At 43.0% G+C, this 18,614-nt stretch overlaps 2 protein-coding genes across 2 annotated transcripts; one reads left to right on the top strand and one right to left on the bottom strand.

Moving 5' to 3' along the window:
• Positions 1-64: 64 nt before the first annotated feature.
• Positions 65-7,700, bottom strand: entpd5a (ectonucleoside triphosphate diphosphohydrolase 5a). The gene is made up of 13 exons (XM_070980064.1): positions 6,954-7,700; positions 6,394-6,473; positions 5,951-6,094; positions 5,470-5,545; positions 4,853-4,888; positions 4,373-4,461; positions 4,204-4,283; positions 4,025-4,086; positions 3,825-3,926; positions 3,013-3,156; positions 2,840-2,896; positions 1,849-1,964; positions 65-1,684 (listed from the first exon to the last, which is right to left on the bottom strand). The coding sequence occupies exons 1-13, from the start codon at positions 7,396-7,398 to the stop codon at positions 1,601-1,603; spliced, it is 1,515 nt and encodes a 504-aa protein (XP_070836165.1). The 5' UTR covers positions 7,399-7,700; the 3' UTR covers positions 65-1,600.
• Positions 7,701-12,736: 5,036 nt separating this feature from the next.
• bbof1a (basal body orientation factor 1a) lies at positions 12,737-18,469 on the top strand. Its single transcript, XM_070979206.1, has 11 exons — positions 12,737-12,780; positions 12,866-13,118; positions 13,197-13,262; positions 14,847-14,990; positions 15,072-15,152; positions 15,284-15,354; positions 15,950-16,094; positions 16,651-17,135; positions 17,353-17,457; positions 18,225-18,296; positions 18,460-18,469. The coding sequence occupies exons 1-11, from the start codon at positions 12,737-12,739 to the stop codon at positions 18,467-18,469; spliced, it is 1,476 nt and encodes a 491-aa protein (XP_070835307.1).
• Positions 18,470-18,614: the final 145 nt, after the last annotated feature.

Genomic DNA, 18,614 nt, shown 5'->3' with positions numbered 1-18,614 from the left:
TCAGTTTGATCAAATGATTCTGCACTGAAAGATGGAATCAGTTTTACAGAGCAGACTACAGGATACAAGTGGTATATGTAGAGTTTAATTACAAGAAGTCTTGATATGACAAAGTATAAATACACACAAAGCACATTTTCATGTTTTATTAAAACATACATGTACTGTATAGTATACACTTATTTCACTGTATTTAATCAAAACAATTTACATATTGTCAGTCATCAGGTTATTCATACTGATGAATATAGAGGCATTTCTGGGAAATTGTGCAGCATAAAGTTTTTGCAATGTAAAAGCAGTTCCTGTCAAAAAGATTTTACACATAAAAGTTTACATTATGTATATACAGCAGTAGTTATTGATCATGTTGAATCCTGGAAAGACAGCGAAGGCACGGCTTAAAAAGCAGTTACACAGACACTTTGAGAGTTAATATTGGATGAGGATAATTAAAATACTCTATATAAGATAAACTTAGTTATTTAAATATTTGTACAGTTCACAAGAAAATCAACAGAATTCAGTATCACTAATGTTTTTGAGCAATGAGCAACAAATGAAGGAGTCATGGGTTTCAGACTTTTTACATAATTTCTGTTTACATTTTTGCTCTATTTAATGGCTGTAAATTATGTTGATGGATGCATCTACCCTTGATGAGAGGTTTTTCTATTGCTAGTCTAAAATACAGTTCAGACCAAGGGCCCCTGCAATTTAGCCATGCTTGATATGGTCTTTTCCATTCTAGACACAACAAGCAATAATGGCTGAACTTTAAAATACAGGCATTAACCTCTCACATGTAACAGCGATACAACACAGCCTGTGAGAGGCAGCTCTCCACAGCGCTCTCTCTGCCCCCCTCAGTCATGCTGAAATCCAACACTACTTGATGAATATGTACAACTCTTTAGTTGAAATATCAAAGCAACCAATCATGTCTCAGCTACAATATCTGCAATTAAAGTGTTATGTGCAAAGTTGAAGAAAAGAAGTCAACTGTTCTATTGCCAATTATGTCTAACTTGTCTAAGGCTAGGGGCAAATGAATTTGGGTCCTGTATAAGACTTTACTGCTAGAATAAAAAGACTGATATACAAGCATTTAGAAAGACAACTATGGTTGCGCTTCCAGCAACTCGTCACTAAATAAATTCCACTGTAGTGCACAGTAAGCACCAGGACCACAGTAAGCACCAAAATACCATGACTGGTTGTATTGCTTCTAAGCTACCCTCTACACACTTAACAGGTAAGTGAGAACAACATTTCAGATCAGACACCCATAAGGAATCAAAAATGTAAACGTTTTACAAAACAATAAAGTCAGCCCACCAGTTATGAGCTCAACATACAGTAGAAATAGCTGGCCTTATAAAAATATAGTGATTTCTTTCTTTTCTTTCAACAGTTCTCGGAGTGTTCGCAGGGTGCTGAGGTTGAGGAAAAGAGGAGGGGCGCGGTGGGTGAGGAAGCGTGGTGGGACTGGGTGTGTGTGTGAGGGGGACAGGGCTGATGGAGGGTGGACGGAGGAAGGGAAGCCCCACAGTGACAGACTGTCCCTCTCAGTGCCGGCTGCAATGACAGCGAGCTGTCCTTAGTGGATGTTGAGGTTTCTGAAGTAGTCAAAGGTTGCCCCCAGGGCCCAGCTCGTCTCCACGTTGTTCACCTTCTTGGCTAGCTGTAGAACATAGAGGCGGGAGGATGTCCATTACCACCACAAAGAAACAAACATTATCCTACACTCTGTCTTATACTAATTGGAATGCAATGTGCACATTTTCAAATTTTGGTCTTTGATTCCTACATCCACTGTCTACAGTAACCTGGCTCTGATTTGCTCACCTGCAGCACGGTGTTGTCCTTGAAGCCAAAGCCCTCCTTTAGCAGACAAGTGATATATGTCATATCCATGCAGAGGAAGGGGCTGATAGCACGGTATTTGGTCATTTTGTTGCACACTGCAAACACAAAAAGCCACAGGTTTCAGACATGACATTAACACAGGTTTCACATGCCACTGACAAAAAGCTTTGGACACATGGTGACACCTTGTTGCATCATAAAAAAACATTACGTTCCACGTATTAACACAAAGAAAAAAAACTTTTCTAACTCCCGTGCTACATGATTAAACGATGACCTTTCTGTTTTGTTCGGCTGAATGAACAGGGAGGTGCGAGGAGAGCGGCTGTGGGTCAGCACAAGGCTGTGGGTGGGTGGCAGTGTCAAACAGCCCAGCACACAGTTTGTGTGTTTCACTATGTGTCAGCCCCCAGGTGGTGTGTGGCTGTCAGGTGCCCTCCTGCCTGGGCCAGACAGACATCTTCAGCTCAGCTGCCAGCCCGGCTTAAGCCAGATGTGTTCCTCGAGACCATGTGACAGTGTTCTCACAACACAAACAGCCTTACATAACACACCAACTTCTTCCTACTTGCTATAAATCTGGTCCTACACTGACATTACAAGTGTAACACTCGAGCTGATAAGCATGGTGAGTATCGGTTCAACCTGCTAAAACTGTTTATAGTGATGTTAACATATAGTTACTCTGTAATAAACTACATTTGTCTTCTAATCCATCTTCATAACACATTTACGCAAATAATCGGTTACATTTTACTGTTGTAATAAATTCTTTTTGACAGGATAAGCTGTGCCAATTTGGTGCAATTGTGCCAAGTGTCTGGGCACAAACAAGGTTTAGTGCTTTTGCTGTTTAGGCTGTGCTGCATGGAGTTTAAGTGGTTAGACGGCTGATATATATAACTTGTAAGATTGTTGGTTTCATACACAAGTTTATCCATTCCTGGAGAAGATAACATGTAACTCTTACCTTCTTTGGCTCTCTTCTTAAAATCCCTGACTTCAATCGCACCACCTCGACTGCCATCTGTGCGGGGAAAAAAAACAAACATGCAATTTGAATACCTACTTTGTGCAAAATATGATAATTGGCATGAGAGATAATGGCACTGGAAGGTGACTCCTCTGTCTGTCCCTACTCACCAATGAGGCCAGACTCCACAGCTCTGTCGTAGTAGTAGGAGAAAGCGTAGAAGACGCTGCTGCCCTTCACTTCATAAGGCTGGTGCACTATTCCTTTGATTACCTTCATCACCTCATAGTAGCACAGCTTATAGCCTGCATAGCCTGATGAGAGAGAGAGAAAAGGTCAATGTAGTTTTGTCAAAAACTGAACTAATATTGTGAATGGTGGCTTAAACAATGAGTCAAAGGTGCTTGAATGCAGCCATGGTTGAAAGTCTGGACCCTCAGTTTGAGGTCAGCTGGGGGCTCATGAGATAATGTACAAGGGAAGCCCCAGAAGGACAAGTTTCACACATCCCCACGGGTATGGTTGGCTCAGCTGTGCCGGCAAAACCATGTGCTGACAAGAGCAGCAGTTAGCGCGGCCCTGCTGGGCTGTCTATTTTTACCACATAATTGTGAGCGGTCCAGATCAAGCCACTCGTTACACAAAAAAAATAACAACTCAGGGACAAGCCCAGCATCTTTTGGCTACTTGACTGTGGTATGGGAGTGACTGCCTTATTTGTGAAGTTAACTGACAGTTTTCTTTTCATTTAAATACAAGGTTGACTGCAGTATAATTGTTCAAGAGGGAGGACAGAGAGAGAGAGGATGACAAAACATGCGTTTGGCACCAAAGTTGCAGACACTTGTGCGGATAAGTGTTCTCATGGGAGACTGTATTATACTGTACTCTATTGTGTTCCAGAGCTGAGAAAGGAATGCAGGGATTGCTGGATCCAAGGCACTGGGAAGGAAATCAAAACCTCAGGGTGCTTTTATCTTACCGTCTGGAATCCCGCTAACTTTGTAGGTGGTTCCTCCAAAAGTCACATCTTCTCTGAACTTTTTCGGGAGGCAGGAACTAGTGAAGACTTTCCAGTCGAGACCTGGGGAAAACAAAAACAAGAAACAGTTTGCCATCTCCAAATAACGGCATGACACAGAGTGCTCACAGAAAAGAGATAAAAGGTGGAAGATGCTCTACCATCAGCTCCTAGTGCTCCAAGAGTTGCCAATCGTGCCGCATACAGTCCATTTCCAAGGTAACTATGGGATGATGACACACAATTATGGTACGCTTTTGGATAGTTTCACTCTATAGAAGACTACACTGGCAAAATCAAAACCATACAGAATATAGCATCTTCTTTGTTGGTTATTTACCTGTGTGTGTACAGCTGATATGTATGGTTGAAGAGGTTGAATTTGGCGATGTAAGAGGCCGGAGCAGACTGAACTGTTTTCTGTTGGATAAAAAATACATGTTTAGTGCTGTATGTTTGATGGGAACAATTTAAACAAACTTATTTTCCACACTGAGCATGTCCTTCACCTTTGACTTGGGAAGGAATGTGATCTGTGTAGATCCTCCACCCAAGTCCAGGATGCCCACTGTCCTCCTTGTGTTGGAGTACAAGTGACCTATGAAAAGATAAACACTTGGGATAAGGTGCAAAGCATATCTTGTGGATTTATGCCCAGTTTCAATTCAAACATATTCCTGTTACAACCTCCAGTGTCAGAATGCCGCATGTTTACAGATCACGTCTTTCCCCACCAAGAGGGAAAATGTTTTTTTTGTTTGAAGCATAATGTGCTGGTTTAAAATAAATTGGATGGTGCCACAGCTGTGTGAAAAATGTGAGGAAATATTGCTTGTTTTTGCAACCTGTTTGGGGCCAGTGATTCAAACTCATAACCTCAGACAGGAGACAAGAGTCTTTCACTGCCGGGCTTCTGTGTACACTGGAGCCTCAGATATGAGCCTCCTAACCACTAACACCACCATAGCAAAACACAAGCAATGTCTTACCTGTAAGGAAGTTCACTGTGACCCAGGCGAGGACTCCTAAAACAGCATGCAGGGAAAAATGTGCGTGTTAGCAAAAGCCTGAGGAGTGATTACAACTGACATAAGCTAAATGCTCACACTTGAATGTGTTCAAGCACAAAGAATAAACTTAGAACTGAAGATGACTTTCAGTGCAGATCTCCTTCATTAAGCTGATATTAAAGGAGCAGAGTTGGTATAACTAACATGCAGGATTGCAGACCAGCCCAGGTAATTACAATTGTCTCAGATGTCAAGTTATTGCGCTCATAAAATGAGGATAATGAATGGCACATACTGTATGACGAAACATAACACTGTGAGGGTGTCTTAATGAGTGATGTGGAGGATCGCACTAAATTATTGGGCGTGGGGCAGCAACACACGCTGGCATATTTATTTGTCTCAATGAGGTAGTAACAGACCTCTTGTAAAAAGAATTACGAGAGCAGTGTTGTTTGATACATCCTCAGTGAATGAGGCAGTTAAAGCACCTGGTCAGGCAATATCTAGGTCAAAAATACTAATTTTTTAAAAAACATGTGTTTTGTGTTGTGTGTATGGTACAAACTGGCTACAGGCATTAAAAGATAACCTACCTTCTTTTGCTCCATTCATGATGGAAACACTGTTGTTTGGCACAAAGAAAGGGGACTCATCGAACACCGTTCGCACCTGTGGACAGATTTATCACCATTTCATTACAATTACCTACTGGATATGAGTTAAAGTGATGACACTGCGCTGCATGCACAAATACTCTGCTGTTACTAGAATAGAGTCTATTCAGGCTCCAGAACACATGCTGAGTCTGTTCTGTTTCAGAGTGACAGATAACTCAACCACAAGCATGGCTGAAACAGTAGCCTGGATTTAATACTTTAAATGACAAATATGGTTACTCCACACAACCCCACAACAGCTGTTTTTTTGCAACATGATAGCCACCAAATGGGCAGACTTGCTGCCTTTTTTTTCAGTGACACTTGTAAGCACTTAGTGGTTTCTCATCCTGCTCCTTGGCGGGACGGGTGGTGTTTGTGCCAAACTGTCTGAGGGCAGAGAGAAAATGTGCCTCACCTCCCTCAGAAGCGCGTTGGCCTTGTCTTCAGGCAGCAGGCGCAGACCCGCGGTGGCCTTCAGGACCACCGGGGTCCTCCTCCAGTCTTCCTCTGGCACTGCCTTCTTGGCAATCTTCAGCAACTGCCGGATGGTGTTGCCACCCTGCAGAGGAGGCGGCATGATCATCAGAGGTGACATTTCACAATCAAACTAAAAAAATTCACCAGTAGATCAAAGTCTTTAAAAACACATGTAAGTCAAAGGTGGGCAAATACAGCAGACGGGAGTGGGCAGCAGTGATATCATCAGCGGGAGGTATTTTTATAATTATACAGTGTTTACATCACAAGAACCCAACCCAAAGACAATCCCAGTGGTTTGGTGATTTGCAGACAGTGAACAACTCCCTAATACACCTGATAATAATAACAACAAGTGATGGTGTGAACAGACATACATACCTCCTCAGGGTTGTCCTTATAAGCAGACAGCCCAGGCTTCACAGCATGGTAAATTTCATTGTCCAAAACTGGCAGCTCAACTAAAAAAAAAGAAGTCAGAGAACAGTTAATAAACCAGAGCATTTTTCAGTGCACAACATCCTGTGAATAAAACAGAAACTCAAGTACGTGTAATTGCATGGCTTTCCTCTCCAGCTCGTGATATTTAGACTGCAGCACCTCACCTCACCTCCTGATTCACTTTTAGAGGTCTGCTTCCTACACAGTTGAGTCAGACTGGCAAATTAAAAGTCCACCTCAGCTACTTTTAGAAAGCTGTGTTGCCCATGCACTGTGCCGGCGCATGCATGTCCTTACACCACACAGTGAATGACCTAACAGCAAGCAGACAGAGAGGGAGCCAGCAGCATGTGTGAAGCCCTACTATTGGTTTAAAGAGAGAGGGAGAGAAAGAGCGTGTGTGTGTGTGTGTGTGTGTGTGTGTGTGTGTGTGTGTGTGTGTGTGTGTGTGTGTGTGTGTGTGTGTGTGTGTGTGTGTGTGTGTGTGTGTGTGTACTTACCAGGGTCTTTCTGGATGAACTTATAGATGTGGATCCTGCTGCCTGTGCTCCCAGCGTCAAACATGACACCGTAGAAAACCCGGCTCATGTTGATGGGGGAGGAGGCTTCAGGCACCGGCTGGTAAACCTCAGGTGGGTGGTAGGGCTCAGGTGCAGGATGCACAACTTCGGGCACCGGGTGGAAAGCCTCTGGTATGGGGTGGATGACTTCAGGCACCGGGTGGAACACCTCGGGGATCTCGGGGTAGGTCGGCACGCCGGGCTGCGAGACTTCAGGCACCGGGTTGGAGACCTCAGGCAGCAGGTTTTCCGTGTTGGCGGAGTGCTCCCGGTAGCGGTAGAAGTGGGGGACGTAGCGGTGGTGCCGGTAGTAAGTCGCCTCCGCTAAGAGGCTCCCAGCCACAAGCCACACGGCCAAAGTGAGCAGCAGGTTCGGCGTGGCCATTGTTTTCACAGCCGCGGAGAGGAGACAGCTGGAGCTTAAAAAAAGATGGAGAGCCGAAGAGAAGAAGCCCTGGTGGATGATGGAGTAAAAGACTGACACAGGAGAGAGGAGCAGTGGAGATGGAGAGAAGCAGAGCGGATGCGATGCACACTCAGGACTGTCCGGTCATCTGTTTACAGTATATAAAGACATAAGGGCTTGGCATGGGGCCACGCCGAGAGCAGCCATCCACCAATCCTGTGGCGGTCCATCCCAACTCCATCAGGAGTCCCCCCTCCTGTGAGCTGAGCTGGAGACCAACTACCTGCCTACCAGCAGCATTTCCCAGAGGACGAGGTGGAGGAGGAGGAGGAGGAGGAGGAGGAGGAGGAGGAGGATTATTTTTGGTTATGTTTTTCCCCTCCTCATCTTAACTGGTTATTCTGGAGCCAAAAAATCCCCTTGCGAAAGGAAAAGGGCTTTATGAAGAAGTCGAAATGAATGGCTCACAATGAAAAAACCCAAAAGAAATGGTCTTAAAATACTTTATGGGTGCATTTAAGACTTACATAGTAGCTTGCTTGAAAAATTTCTTCACCCTGCAACTCTTTGGACTTTCCTAACTTCACAATTGCTCAAGAGTGATGCACGTTGGCTGTTCTGAAGGAACATCTGTGGAGTTTTTAAATGAATTACTGCAGGTCTATAAGGTAGAAACATATATTACAATTCATCTTAGCACTCACTTTCTTAGCTTTTTTTTTTTCTTAGCTTTGACCTTTGTGAGGAAGACTACATTTAACAGACAAACTCCAATTCAGATCTATTTCATTATTCATTGAAGGTAGAAAGGATTTGGGTTTTGTTTTATTAGGTATTAATACCTCTACTAAATCATGTTCAGCAGCTTTAATGAATCATGCAAGTATTAAAAAAATCCTTTCAACCCTCATTATGATCCTGCAATAATCACCACATTAAATGTACTGCAGCCCTTTCACCAACCTTAAAAAATGCAAATGTGACCTGCACTCCAGCTGGCATAAAAGTTAAAAGAATGTTAGCAATCATCTCACTCCCACTCATCCCTGTGTTAACCACAGGTTTTCCAAGGGAAAAATATTTGGGCGGCAAGGCACGTTTCACGAGAGAATGCATGAAAAGCATGAGTGGCTGTTTCTGTGCTTTAGGTGGGTGGTTGGCACGGCATCATGAGCCATGCTGTACTGTATCAGCTCATGCTTTCTCATGTAATGTTCAGAGTTTCTGGCTCCAGTGCAGGATGCAGAGGCAACACGGATAGGCTGCAGCAGCACAGCACAGAGGCATGGCAACTCAGAGACCTTACATGAGCTGAGATTTGTAACCGGGCTGTGATATTTTCCACCCACTTTGTATCAACAGAAAGTCGACAGGGATCTGAAACAGAAGGCGCTGGTAGTCTAGCGATTGAGGCATCCCAGAGGAACTGACCCTGCACCAACCCTGACTTAACATGTGCTTATATGAGACTGTTTCACCTCATCCAGAGGGCAGCTGAGGCAGAAACCGAGCTGTCGGCCAGCCCAGCCAGGAGGGTAAGGGGAGGGCAGAGGTCCTGCAGATGGGCACAAGAGAGTGCGGGAAGTCCACTGAGAGGACAATGTGGGGAGGGTGGGGCTTGGCACTGGTGTTCACCCATCATGCCATTCCACTCCCAGGACACTCGACTGTGCAAAGCACTGTTCCAACACTGTAATTTGGACTAAAAATATTGGACTTTCTTTCCTCCTTCCTTTTTTCTAAATACTGTGGCTACTTTTTTCAATCCTGTGGCTCACCAGAATGGTCGTTTGCCCCTATCAAAGCGTACATGTGCAGGACCTCTCGCTAACTTGTGCCCATAGATGTCTTGGTTGCATGTTAACAGTGTGATAATGTGACTCATAAACCCTGGATCAAAATGTCCAATTAGAAATATTTAAAAAGTCATGCTTTGTCTCGACTGTGTTTTCATTTTGAAATCGTTGTTAGATATTTTCCTGCTGTTAATGCTCAGACACATCCTGCAGTTAATGTAGCAATTCATTTGGATAATGTGCACTGTTTGGACAGTCGCAATCCACCTTAGGCCATTTGATGCATGAATCATAGAATTTTGCTGTAAACTCACACCTACTTTTATATTATCATGACAGTGTGATGCAACGGGAACTGCCCTTCAAGCTAAATGTCAAATGCATTTAGATTTTACAGCAGAAATTTTGGATGTCCACTCTACAATAACATACAATAAACTAAACAATGTCTAGTGTAAAATCTGTGCGCTGCCAAATCATGTTAGGATGTCATCCAAATGTTCACAGCTACAGTAGAAACTGTGTGTGAAGTGCTCCTCTACAGCATGACACAGCACATTACAAACACAATGTTTTAAAGGAGAAGTAGATTGAATGCAAGTTTTGGTATTTTGTTTCAACTTAACTGAAACCGTAAAGCATGAGAAGGGACCCCAGCTTTGTAATCTGCACCGTGCAATATATCATTAATATGCTGCAATGTTACCCTCAGGAATGCCATGTTTGTGGGTGTCCTACCCCAAAAAGTCCATTGAAGAGACCCAAACCTTGTCATTACAATTCCAATGATAATGACAGCTTTGAAAAGCTCAGGGTTATTTCAGTTTTCTCTCCTCACTGTCATAGTAATTACCTTTAAATTTAGTCTTCAAACTCTGTTCATGATGCCAGAGTAGAGAGCGACCCTATATGATTCAGTTTACAGTAGCTACACCCTGCACTTTTACGATATCTACTTTTTTGTTTGATGAAAAATCTAGAATGGACACTCTCAGGCTCCTGCAGGAAGCTAAACAAGATAATGGAGAGAAGGCAGCGGTTTTGAGCTTGAATTATGACCTGCTCTAACTTTACATTGTTTCTTTTGGATGAGCCTCTTCGAAGATGTAAGCCAACTGCATTTACGTTGATCTCTGTGGTTTTCCCATAACTCCAGCAAAAAACAACAGTGGGGATGGCAGCGAGGAACGCATAGTTCTTTTCAGGACAACATGCACAATACTGTTGACAGGAGCCAGATGTATCTCATGTCATCATGTGGGAGGACATCATGTGCAAACAGATCCTGTTTGATAGAGCCCAGCACAAGAAGACTGTAATTACAAGACAAGTGACAAATGCAGCCATTCTGTGCCAGTCTACAAGCTGTTGAGCAGAGCAGACATCTGTATCTTATAATCCCCCACAGTGATTGTGTTATTAATTGATTAAAGCCTTTATTCATACAGGAGAAAGTGCTCACTTGCAGAAGGACAGAAATAAAACTACAACCAAAAGTTAAAAAAAGCAGTAGCTGAGGATAAATAAATGGTAATGAGGAAAAAGGCGTCAATTAAAAAAGTCACACTGAACTGGTGGTGATTTTTCAATTATTGTGATAAACTCAATGAACTTGCGAGTGTGCCAAGTCCAACAATATTCTGAAGGTTAACTGTAGGTATGATGAAGTGATTAACCAAAATAAAACCCAACAATTTTCAGAAATGGTTGATATTGTAAATTCTATTCATCCATGGTTGGTATAATTGTAACTGACAATTAAATTCAAACATCCAAACATATATACCCGTGGGATTTTTAAAGTTTATCTGAATCTGAATCTAAATCAAACAAGAGATTAATCAATAATGAAGATAATTGTTAGGTGCACATCTAATGTCTAGGTCTTGAAGGATTCCTCCCTCATCCTCATGTTTTTGCTGTTTTTCCCTCCCATGTGTTTCATATTTGTCTCTCTGTTTGTGTGTATGGGTGTGTCTGTTTTAGTGAGGGTGCGGTGACCTAGTTTCCTCCTCCCACCTACTCACCCACACACCTGCTACCATTCCACTCACCTACACCTGTGGCCTGCAGTAGATCGTAAATCCCCAGATCACATGTGTGTTAGTGGTTTACTGTCTCGTGCCCTCCTGATTTGCCGGTTACGGCCAGATCCTCGTCACTCTCCGGTGTTCTTCCTGAAGATTCCAGCACTGCCTGCTCCGCTCTGCTGTTTGCTTCTGATTCACAACACACAATCCAGCCTGCCAGCTCCATTGCTTCAGATTTCTCCAGAATGTTTAGTCTTCATGTTACATTTCGTTGTCAGAATCTATACAAAGACAAAGTATATTTTCAACTTCTTATTCTTATGTTGACCAATTTGTGATAAGCTCAGGTGTACCTTTTAGCTATTTAATGATGTTACTGATAGGCCTTTTCCATTTTGACATAGTAGGAAAAGTACAATTGCACATAATTAGCAGTGACTAATTCATTTTAGCTGTACGAGAGTCCTGACATTTGTGCATGCTGTCTCTTGCACGTCTTAATGGGACACTGGAATATAATGAAGTCACTGTTAATGTTATTAGTAAACCTGTGCTTTTCCTACAATGAGAAGTCAAAATATTCTGTGACAAAGGCCAACTGTGGATTACCACCAGGTGTGTATTTATTTCTGTGTTTTGAAAAAGACCAAGGGTCGTCAAAACATTAGTGATACAGTAAAATCTTTGTGCAGTCATCTTTTCCTCAGACGATTTATTTATATTACCATGATCACACAATGTCTTACTGTTGATTATTCCCAGTACCCATTTATGCAATTCAAGTGAAGCAGTTTGCTATAATTAATACACGGCAACACACAGTATATAATAGACTTGCACAAACAATGTACAAAATACCAGTGGGCACTCACATATTAAGCGATACAGTATGGTCATAGTTTTTGAAGTTAGTCCAGTTTGTAGTTAAGATTTTAGTTATTTATGTTTCATTATTCTATGTGTCTGTGTAGTTACCTCTGTGTGTGTCCTTATGCTGTCGCTCTGTTTAAAAATTAATGTATCACTTGGTGCTACATTGCTCAAAAAGTACTGTAATACTGATTAATAGAGTACTCTATGTCAAACTGACAGTACACTGGCATGTGCATTGTCTGTTAACTTACTCTCATAAGGATCCCATTGCTAAGTGGGTTCATTATACTTTACATGCATTAAAACTGTATTTCAGACATAAATATGCTAAAATGCCACATATATGATGAGCTGGAATAAGGTTGAGTATTAGATGTAAAGTAGTTGTACGCAGGCTACTAAAGGTCCTGTGACGGAGAAATTTGACCTTTCTTCCGCTACAGCGTCCCCATGGCAACAACACTACACGGACACTCACAGGTTACGGGTTGCACAGGAGCTAGCCACCGTTACTCTGAGCCAAAGTACAAAGCCTGTGGAAATTACCGTGTAACTTCTTCTCTCCATAGCGGCACGGGGTTGTTTTGTGTAGTATTATAGCTCGTAACAGTAGCAGTAATGCCGAAGAAGAAAGTCAACAAAGTAAAGAGGGCGAAAGCCGGGTAAGTTAGCATATTTCTAAGCCTCTTTTTGTGCTGCGTTGACGTTCAAATGGAAACTCGAACTACACTTCGTATTTTGTCGCAGGAAGGGAAAGAAAGACGGCAAACAGGAGTCAAAAGCGGACAAAGAGACGGACATCGAGAAGGCCAAGGCCAACGCTGCCCTCTGGGAGCTGAGGTTACAGGTCACCGACCAGTCGCTCGTGCAGTATCGTGAGGCTTGCCGCAAGTTGGCACGCGCTAACGAGGAGCTGACCAACCAGCTGTACCGCGCGGAGAAGGACACGATCGATACAACAGGCTATCTGAGGAGACAAAACGCAGCAAAAGAGGAGAAGGTCGGGCAGTTTGTTGGTGTGTCTGTGTAAATGAACACGATAACTGATTTTAACTACCTATTGTTATAACGCTAACAGATCAGTATGCTGGAGAAAAGCCTCAAAAGTCAAGACGCACTTGCACGTGAGGAGCAAAACAAACTGGTGAGTTCATTTTAAAACACAACCACAAGAAAAGAAATGCAACTGGAGCTTTCATTTTGAGCCCACAAAACATGCTCAAGCTAGCATGTTCATAGTAGAATACTATACTTTGATTTACTGTGCGCAACTTAAACCTGTAGCATCTCAAAAATGTGCTGCGCTGTGTCTTAGCAGCTGTCTTCTGTGTAATTATGTTGACATTTATTATGTAAGAAAACAACAACCAAACAAAAGCGACCATAGAACAAAAAAAAAGAAAAAAAAAGCCTCACATTCCGAGTAAGATGGTCTAATGTTATTTTTATTTATGCTAGTGGCCACAGAAAAAAAGCATAATTTAAAAGTGCTTGGTTGGGAAAAGGCAGTGGCACTGTTTGGTCTTGATGTGTTAACCATACCTCACACAGATCCTTACTCTAAAATGCCACTTTAAGTTACATAACACCCACCAAAGAGACTTATTTTGACTCCTTTTATCCTCGCTGACCTCTGCTGCTTCTACTTAAGATCAAGCTATCAAAGTGACATGACAAAATTTAAGTGGCTTTACTAGGCAAAAAAGGTACAAAAAAGTTTCTTTTGCTAGCAGCTGTTTTCCATCTGCCAGTTCTTACTTCATGCTGGTAAAATGGAGTCCAATAAGCTTCTGAGGAGGAAAAAGAGGCATGGTCTGGACCAACTTGAAACATCCCTATTTTAGACATGTATGGAACTGTCACATATGTCCAGTTACGGGAAAAAACAACAAACTCCTGTCGTGTGGTTGACTCTGAGGATGTGACCTCAAAGCATGCTGTTCACGGCCCTTTTCCCATTTTGAGGTGATTAAGTGGTTCATCTTGAAATTTGACTTAGCTAATGGAAAGTAGTCCATCAAAGGCACTCGGGGAGAATGGATGCCCTGGTTTTTGTCTAAGGAGAGACGTGATGGAACTTGAGTGTCGCGAGATTCAGTCAGCCGAGTAATTGTTCTGTTAAAGCTTTTCCGGCTGCAGTTTATTTTGCGCAGCATGAGGAAAAGACAGGCATGCAACACAGATCACTTTTAAATGTAAACTGGTGGATATGTTTTGCAAAGCTGGCCATTTGATGGATCACACAGTGTGAAAATTGCATACGATGCAAACCAACTTGAAATAAATAAATACTGTAGATTGGTGCATTGATGTAGATGAATGTACGGTATACAGAGCTGCATGAAGAATAACGATTAGGCCTCAAGTTGTAATCAGATGGTTGATAGCCTCTCATTTAGTCGTCATGTACATGTTTGTGGCTGCGTGTTTTGCTAGTCTCTCATGACTTTGGTCATTTTGTCACATTTTCGCTCAGCCTGGCTTTTCCACAGTAGCATCTTGAGGTATTTAGCCTGACTGATCTGTGCTGAAGTCGGTTTGCAAAAGAGCGCGGCCCCTGTGAACTTCGGTATAAAAATCTTCTTTCCTGACTGACACAAGCTGCACTTATGGGAGCTTTGCAGCAACTCTAGCATATAGATGAGTAGATGTATTTTGTTTGCAGGCATGCATTTAACGTGGAATATTTTTCATTGTGCGCGTCTGATCATATGATTGGCTTCGACAGGTTGCAGATTACACACTTCAGATCAACGAGATGCAGGAGCTGTTCAGAAAGAAGTCGAGCGACTTTAACATGATACAGGATGGAATGAAGAAAATTAAGGAGTTTCAGAAGAAGAAAGCCTTGATGGAGAAGGAGCTCAGTGATGTGAGGGGAAAAAACTAAGTATAAAATGTTTCCTGTCAACAGGATGTCGATACTACCAATAACCACAACCTTACATTGTAGATTAAAGAAACCATGGACATGGCTAACAAGGAGCACAGGGAAAACCTAAACAAAATGGAGTACAGATTCTTCAAAGAAAAGGTATTGTCAAGCCTTAAAGAATCACCAAAAGATGTGTGACCAATGTGGAAGATAATGGAGAATAATGAGGCGAATTCACAGTGACGTAGATCTGATTCGAAAATATATCAGCTTTGCAAATTTCCCTGCAGGCTCGCCTGGAGAGGGAAGCTGAGCAAAAGATAGCCGTGGTAGTGGAGAGGGCCCACAGTGAAGCCATTGAGTGAGTGTGTTTCCGCTCTCCCTTTACAATCTAATTTTATTCTTTAGTTTGCTCTTTGATGTGCTCAGAACGCAAAGAAAAAATAATTTACTCGCTTGGAGTGTTTATGTATATAAATATATATAACTATATATATAACTAGAACTAATTTTATTTTCTGGACCACATCGGTTGGTCACGTTTAGATAGTGTACATCACCGAAGCCACAAAGTCCTGCAGGGAGGAGGGTGTAATGTGCGAGTGGAAGATGATAGTTTATTACTTTTGAGGCCATAAGATGTATATTTCACCTCTGCTATGTTTAGTTATTTTGTACAGCACATAAAACATCAACATTGATACTGGTGTGGTCCTGACGGTTAGGTCTCAGTGACAGTAATTGATTTACGTTTTGAGCACGCTCAGTTTGTCTTTAAAGGTCAAGCGCACTGAGCCAGTAAATTCACTTGAATGTGTATCAATCAAGAAAAAGAGCTAAAATGTGTGATTTGCTCCACATGTTTTTAATTCTACTTGGATCACTACATGCAGGTTGCATTAAGGTTCATAGAATTCATAGTGGCTCTCTTTTTGTTTGTCCTGTAAACTGTTCAGGCAGCTGGACGACGCCTCGCACTCCGTGTTCAAGGAGAACGTCCGTCTCAATGAAGCGCTGAAATATCACATGAAGGAGGCAGAAGAACTGCAGAAATTGACAAACTCGCTGGCGAAGGAAAACGCCTCCCTGGTATTGGACAAGGTGTGTTTGAACTGTCGGACAGCGAACAGCAGTGGTACTATGAGGCAGGTCCTTGCATAGAGGCCATTCATCTCCATAAAGTCATTTTCAATCATTTCGGTTATGAAACACTTGTCAGATCTGTGCAGAATATTTCAGGTGGTTTTTCCCTTGTGTTGTTTACTTGTGCTGACCCTGTGTATTTTCCTTGTGGTCCTACTCCTAACCCACCCCCCCACCATCTCCTGACTACTACCCAGCCTCTCAGTGGTCAGTGGTTGTGGTGAGTTTCCACTGGTGTATGGTTCAAATTTAGTGGCTTCTCCTTCACAGGTTTCTGGCTCTGATTCTGTAGAACAAATAAATATTGGGCACATTAATCTTACCTCTGATGATGATAGTAAATAAAGGGAGTAAATCCACCTTGTTGAAGCTTTGGCCGCTCACTCAACAGCACATAAGCACACAAATCAGCATCTATTCCAGCTCTATGTTGGCACGTGAAAGAAAGGATTCTCCAAAGTTTTAGCTTGGTGTCATTGATGTAAATACTTTGCTTTTCTGTCTACCCACCCAGAACACACATGAGCTCTTGAGAAAGAAGAATGCAGCTCAGATGGAGGCCCAAAAAGGGGAGCTATCTAAACTGAGGGCCAAGGTGGCTTCCCTGGAGCAGGCTCTGGAGCTTAAATCAGGTGAAGCCAAGCAAGAGGAGGAGAAAACGACCTTAGTCAGCATTCAGGCCAGCCAGGTAGAGCTGGAGAAGCTGCAGAAGGTACTCGCCATGCGGGAGAGGGAACTTGGCCACATCAAGCGGCTCGCGAGCACCATCGTAGAGCAGCGCACAGAGCTGGAGCGGTTCTTCCATGAGGCGCTGGCTCAGGTGAAGCAGGAGATCACGGCCAGCAGGCTGCAGTACAAAAAGGAGGCACTCCAGGCTTATCGCTGGAGGTTGAGAGAAGCCACAGCAGGAAAGCTCAAGTTCCCACCCATCCGCACTTTTCATGAAAGCCCCCACAGTACCAACTCTGTCCATTCAGACATGGCAGCGGCTGCAAGGTGGTAGGTCTACTTCCCATCCTTTCCATGACTCATGCCATTTTGTATATCTTTGTGATATTTTTACTTCCTCATGTTTACCAGCAACAAGCAGCATTCAGTTCATTCAGTGGTTATCAAACCATAACATTCTGGTTCATCCTAACATGGCCTATATATGTAGGAATGGGAACACTAGCAGGTTAACATGACATTTTGATTCCATCCACCTGTTTTTAAGGACTCATCAACCAGGCAGCAAAGTTGAAATCTCAGATCTGACTTGGGAGCAGAAGGAACAAGTGCTCAGGCTTCTCTTTGCTCAGATGAACGGGCAGAGGCAAAGGTAATAAAGCCTCCCAATGATTGTGTTAGGTTTGTCTTAGCAAAAGACTTGTTTATCGCTCATTGACATCATCCTAAATAATACCGTCCAATCCACTCGTAATCCCTGAAAATGGACTGAAACGTCTGGATGAATTACCTCTGAACAACAAAGTGCGGTGACACCAAGCAGTAGTTCAGGCTGAACTTCTGGTGACTCCTCCCTCTTTTTAATGTTTTAAACAGCCATTTTCTCAGCAGAAGAGGATACCATAAAACATCAGTTAGGCTTCAACCAATTTTCTTTTCCATCCAGCTGCTTAAAAAGAATGAAGAAAGAGTCTGGGCACAATAGTAAAAATAGGCCCAGCCGCAGAGTCGTGTGCTTGGAAACAAACATCTGGTCACGTCGATTTGCTCTCAGCATATTGGCCCCTCTTCACGTGCGCTGGCCGTTTATTTTGTTCTTTGAACACTTGTGGTCGGAGAGCAGCTGCTAACATGATTTTCAGAAAGGAGTGTGCAGAGGATCTGGATGTATGGGGGTATGGCAGGCAGGAGATGTATATTCATGTTAACGGTGGTCTGGCACCTAGTCCAACAGACTAACACAGCACATTTGACGACTCGAGAGAGTCACTTATCCAACTCGCTGTGCATTGTGTTGACCCAGAGTAACCCCTTTCTAAGACAGGCTGCAGGCCCGAGTGCATAGTCACCAATGTGCTAAAACATGGCTTTTCAGTGTGAGGTTCAGTATTTAACTGCAACTCTGCATTTTCCTGATAGGAAAGCCAGCCAACATCTGGCATTGTCCGCCTCCTCTGAGAAGAAGGGCCTTATTGACGGTGATGCTGCCGGGTAAGACACTAAAGGAATGTACGAGAATAAAAGTTGCTCCTCATCCTTGCAATTACGAAGCCTGTGAAGATTTATCGGTCCCGCATTCCATGTTTAGCTGAAAAAGTATTGGCTGTGAGAACATGAGTGCCTACATGTGATTTATCAGCGTGTTGCATTTTAGCGTTGCATAATGATGACTGTCTTCCTGAATTAGAGAGGAGCTCTCCCCAGCGACCTTCATCACCCAGGCGCCCGAGCCCGTTCTGCCCTCGAACCCAAACAGCTTGCCGGATATACACACCACATGACCTCTGTGTGGCCTCTACATTGCACATC

Source organism: Chaetodon trifascialis, chromosome 14, assembly GCF_039877785.1.
Source record: "Chaetodon trifascialis isolate fChaTrf1 chromosome 14, fChaTrf1.hap1, whole genome shotgun sequence".
Classification (NCBI taxonomy): Eukaryota; Metazoa; Chordata; class Actinopteri; order Chaetodontiformes; family Chaetodontidae; genus Chaetodon; species Chaetodon trifascialis.
Note: the sequence above shows the minus strand (reverse complement) of the source record. Positions and strands in the feature narration are given on the sequence as shown.

Bases quoted from the DNA above. Each gene is read 5' to 3' on its own strand.
- entpd5a (XM_070980064.1), bottom strand. From the start codon at position 7,398: ATGGCCACGCCGAACCTGCTGCTCACTTTGGCCGTGTGGCTTGTGGCT. The intron at 4,087-4,203 runs GTAAATAACCAA...ATCATCCCATAG, and splicing joins TATCAGCTGTACACACACAG to TTACCTTGGAAATGGACTGT. The intron at 3,157-3,824 runs GTAAGATAAAAG...CTCTCTCATCAG, and splicing joins AGTTAGCGGGATTCCAGACG to GCTATGCAGGCTATAAGCTG.
- bbof1a (XM_070979206.1), top strand. From the start codon at position 12,737: ATGCCGAAGAAGAAAGTCAACAAAGTAAAGAGGGCGAAAGCCGG. The intron at 13,119-13,196 runs GTCGGGCAGTTT...TAACGCTAACAG, and splicing joins ACGCAGCAAAAGAGGAGAAG to ATCAGTATGCTGGAGAAAAG. The intron at 16,095-16,650 runs GTGTGTTTGAAC...CTACCCACCCAG, and splicing joins CCTCCCTGGTATTGGACAAG to AACACACATGAGCTCTTGAG.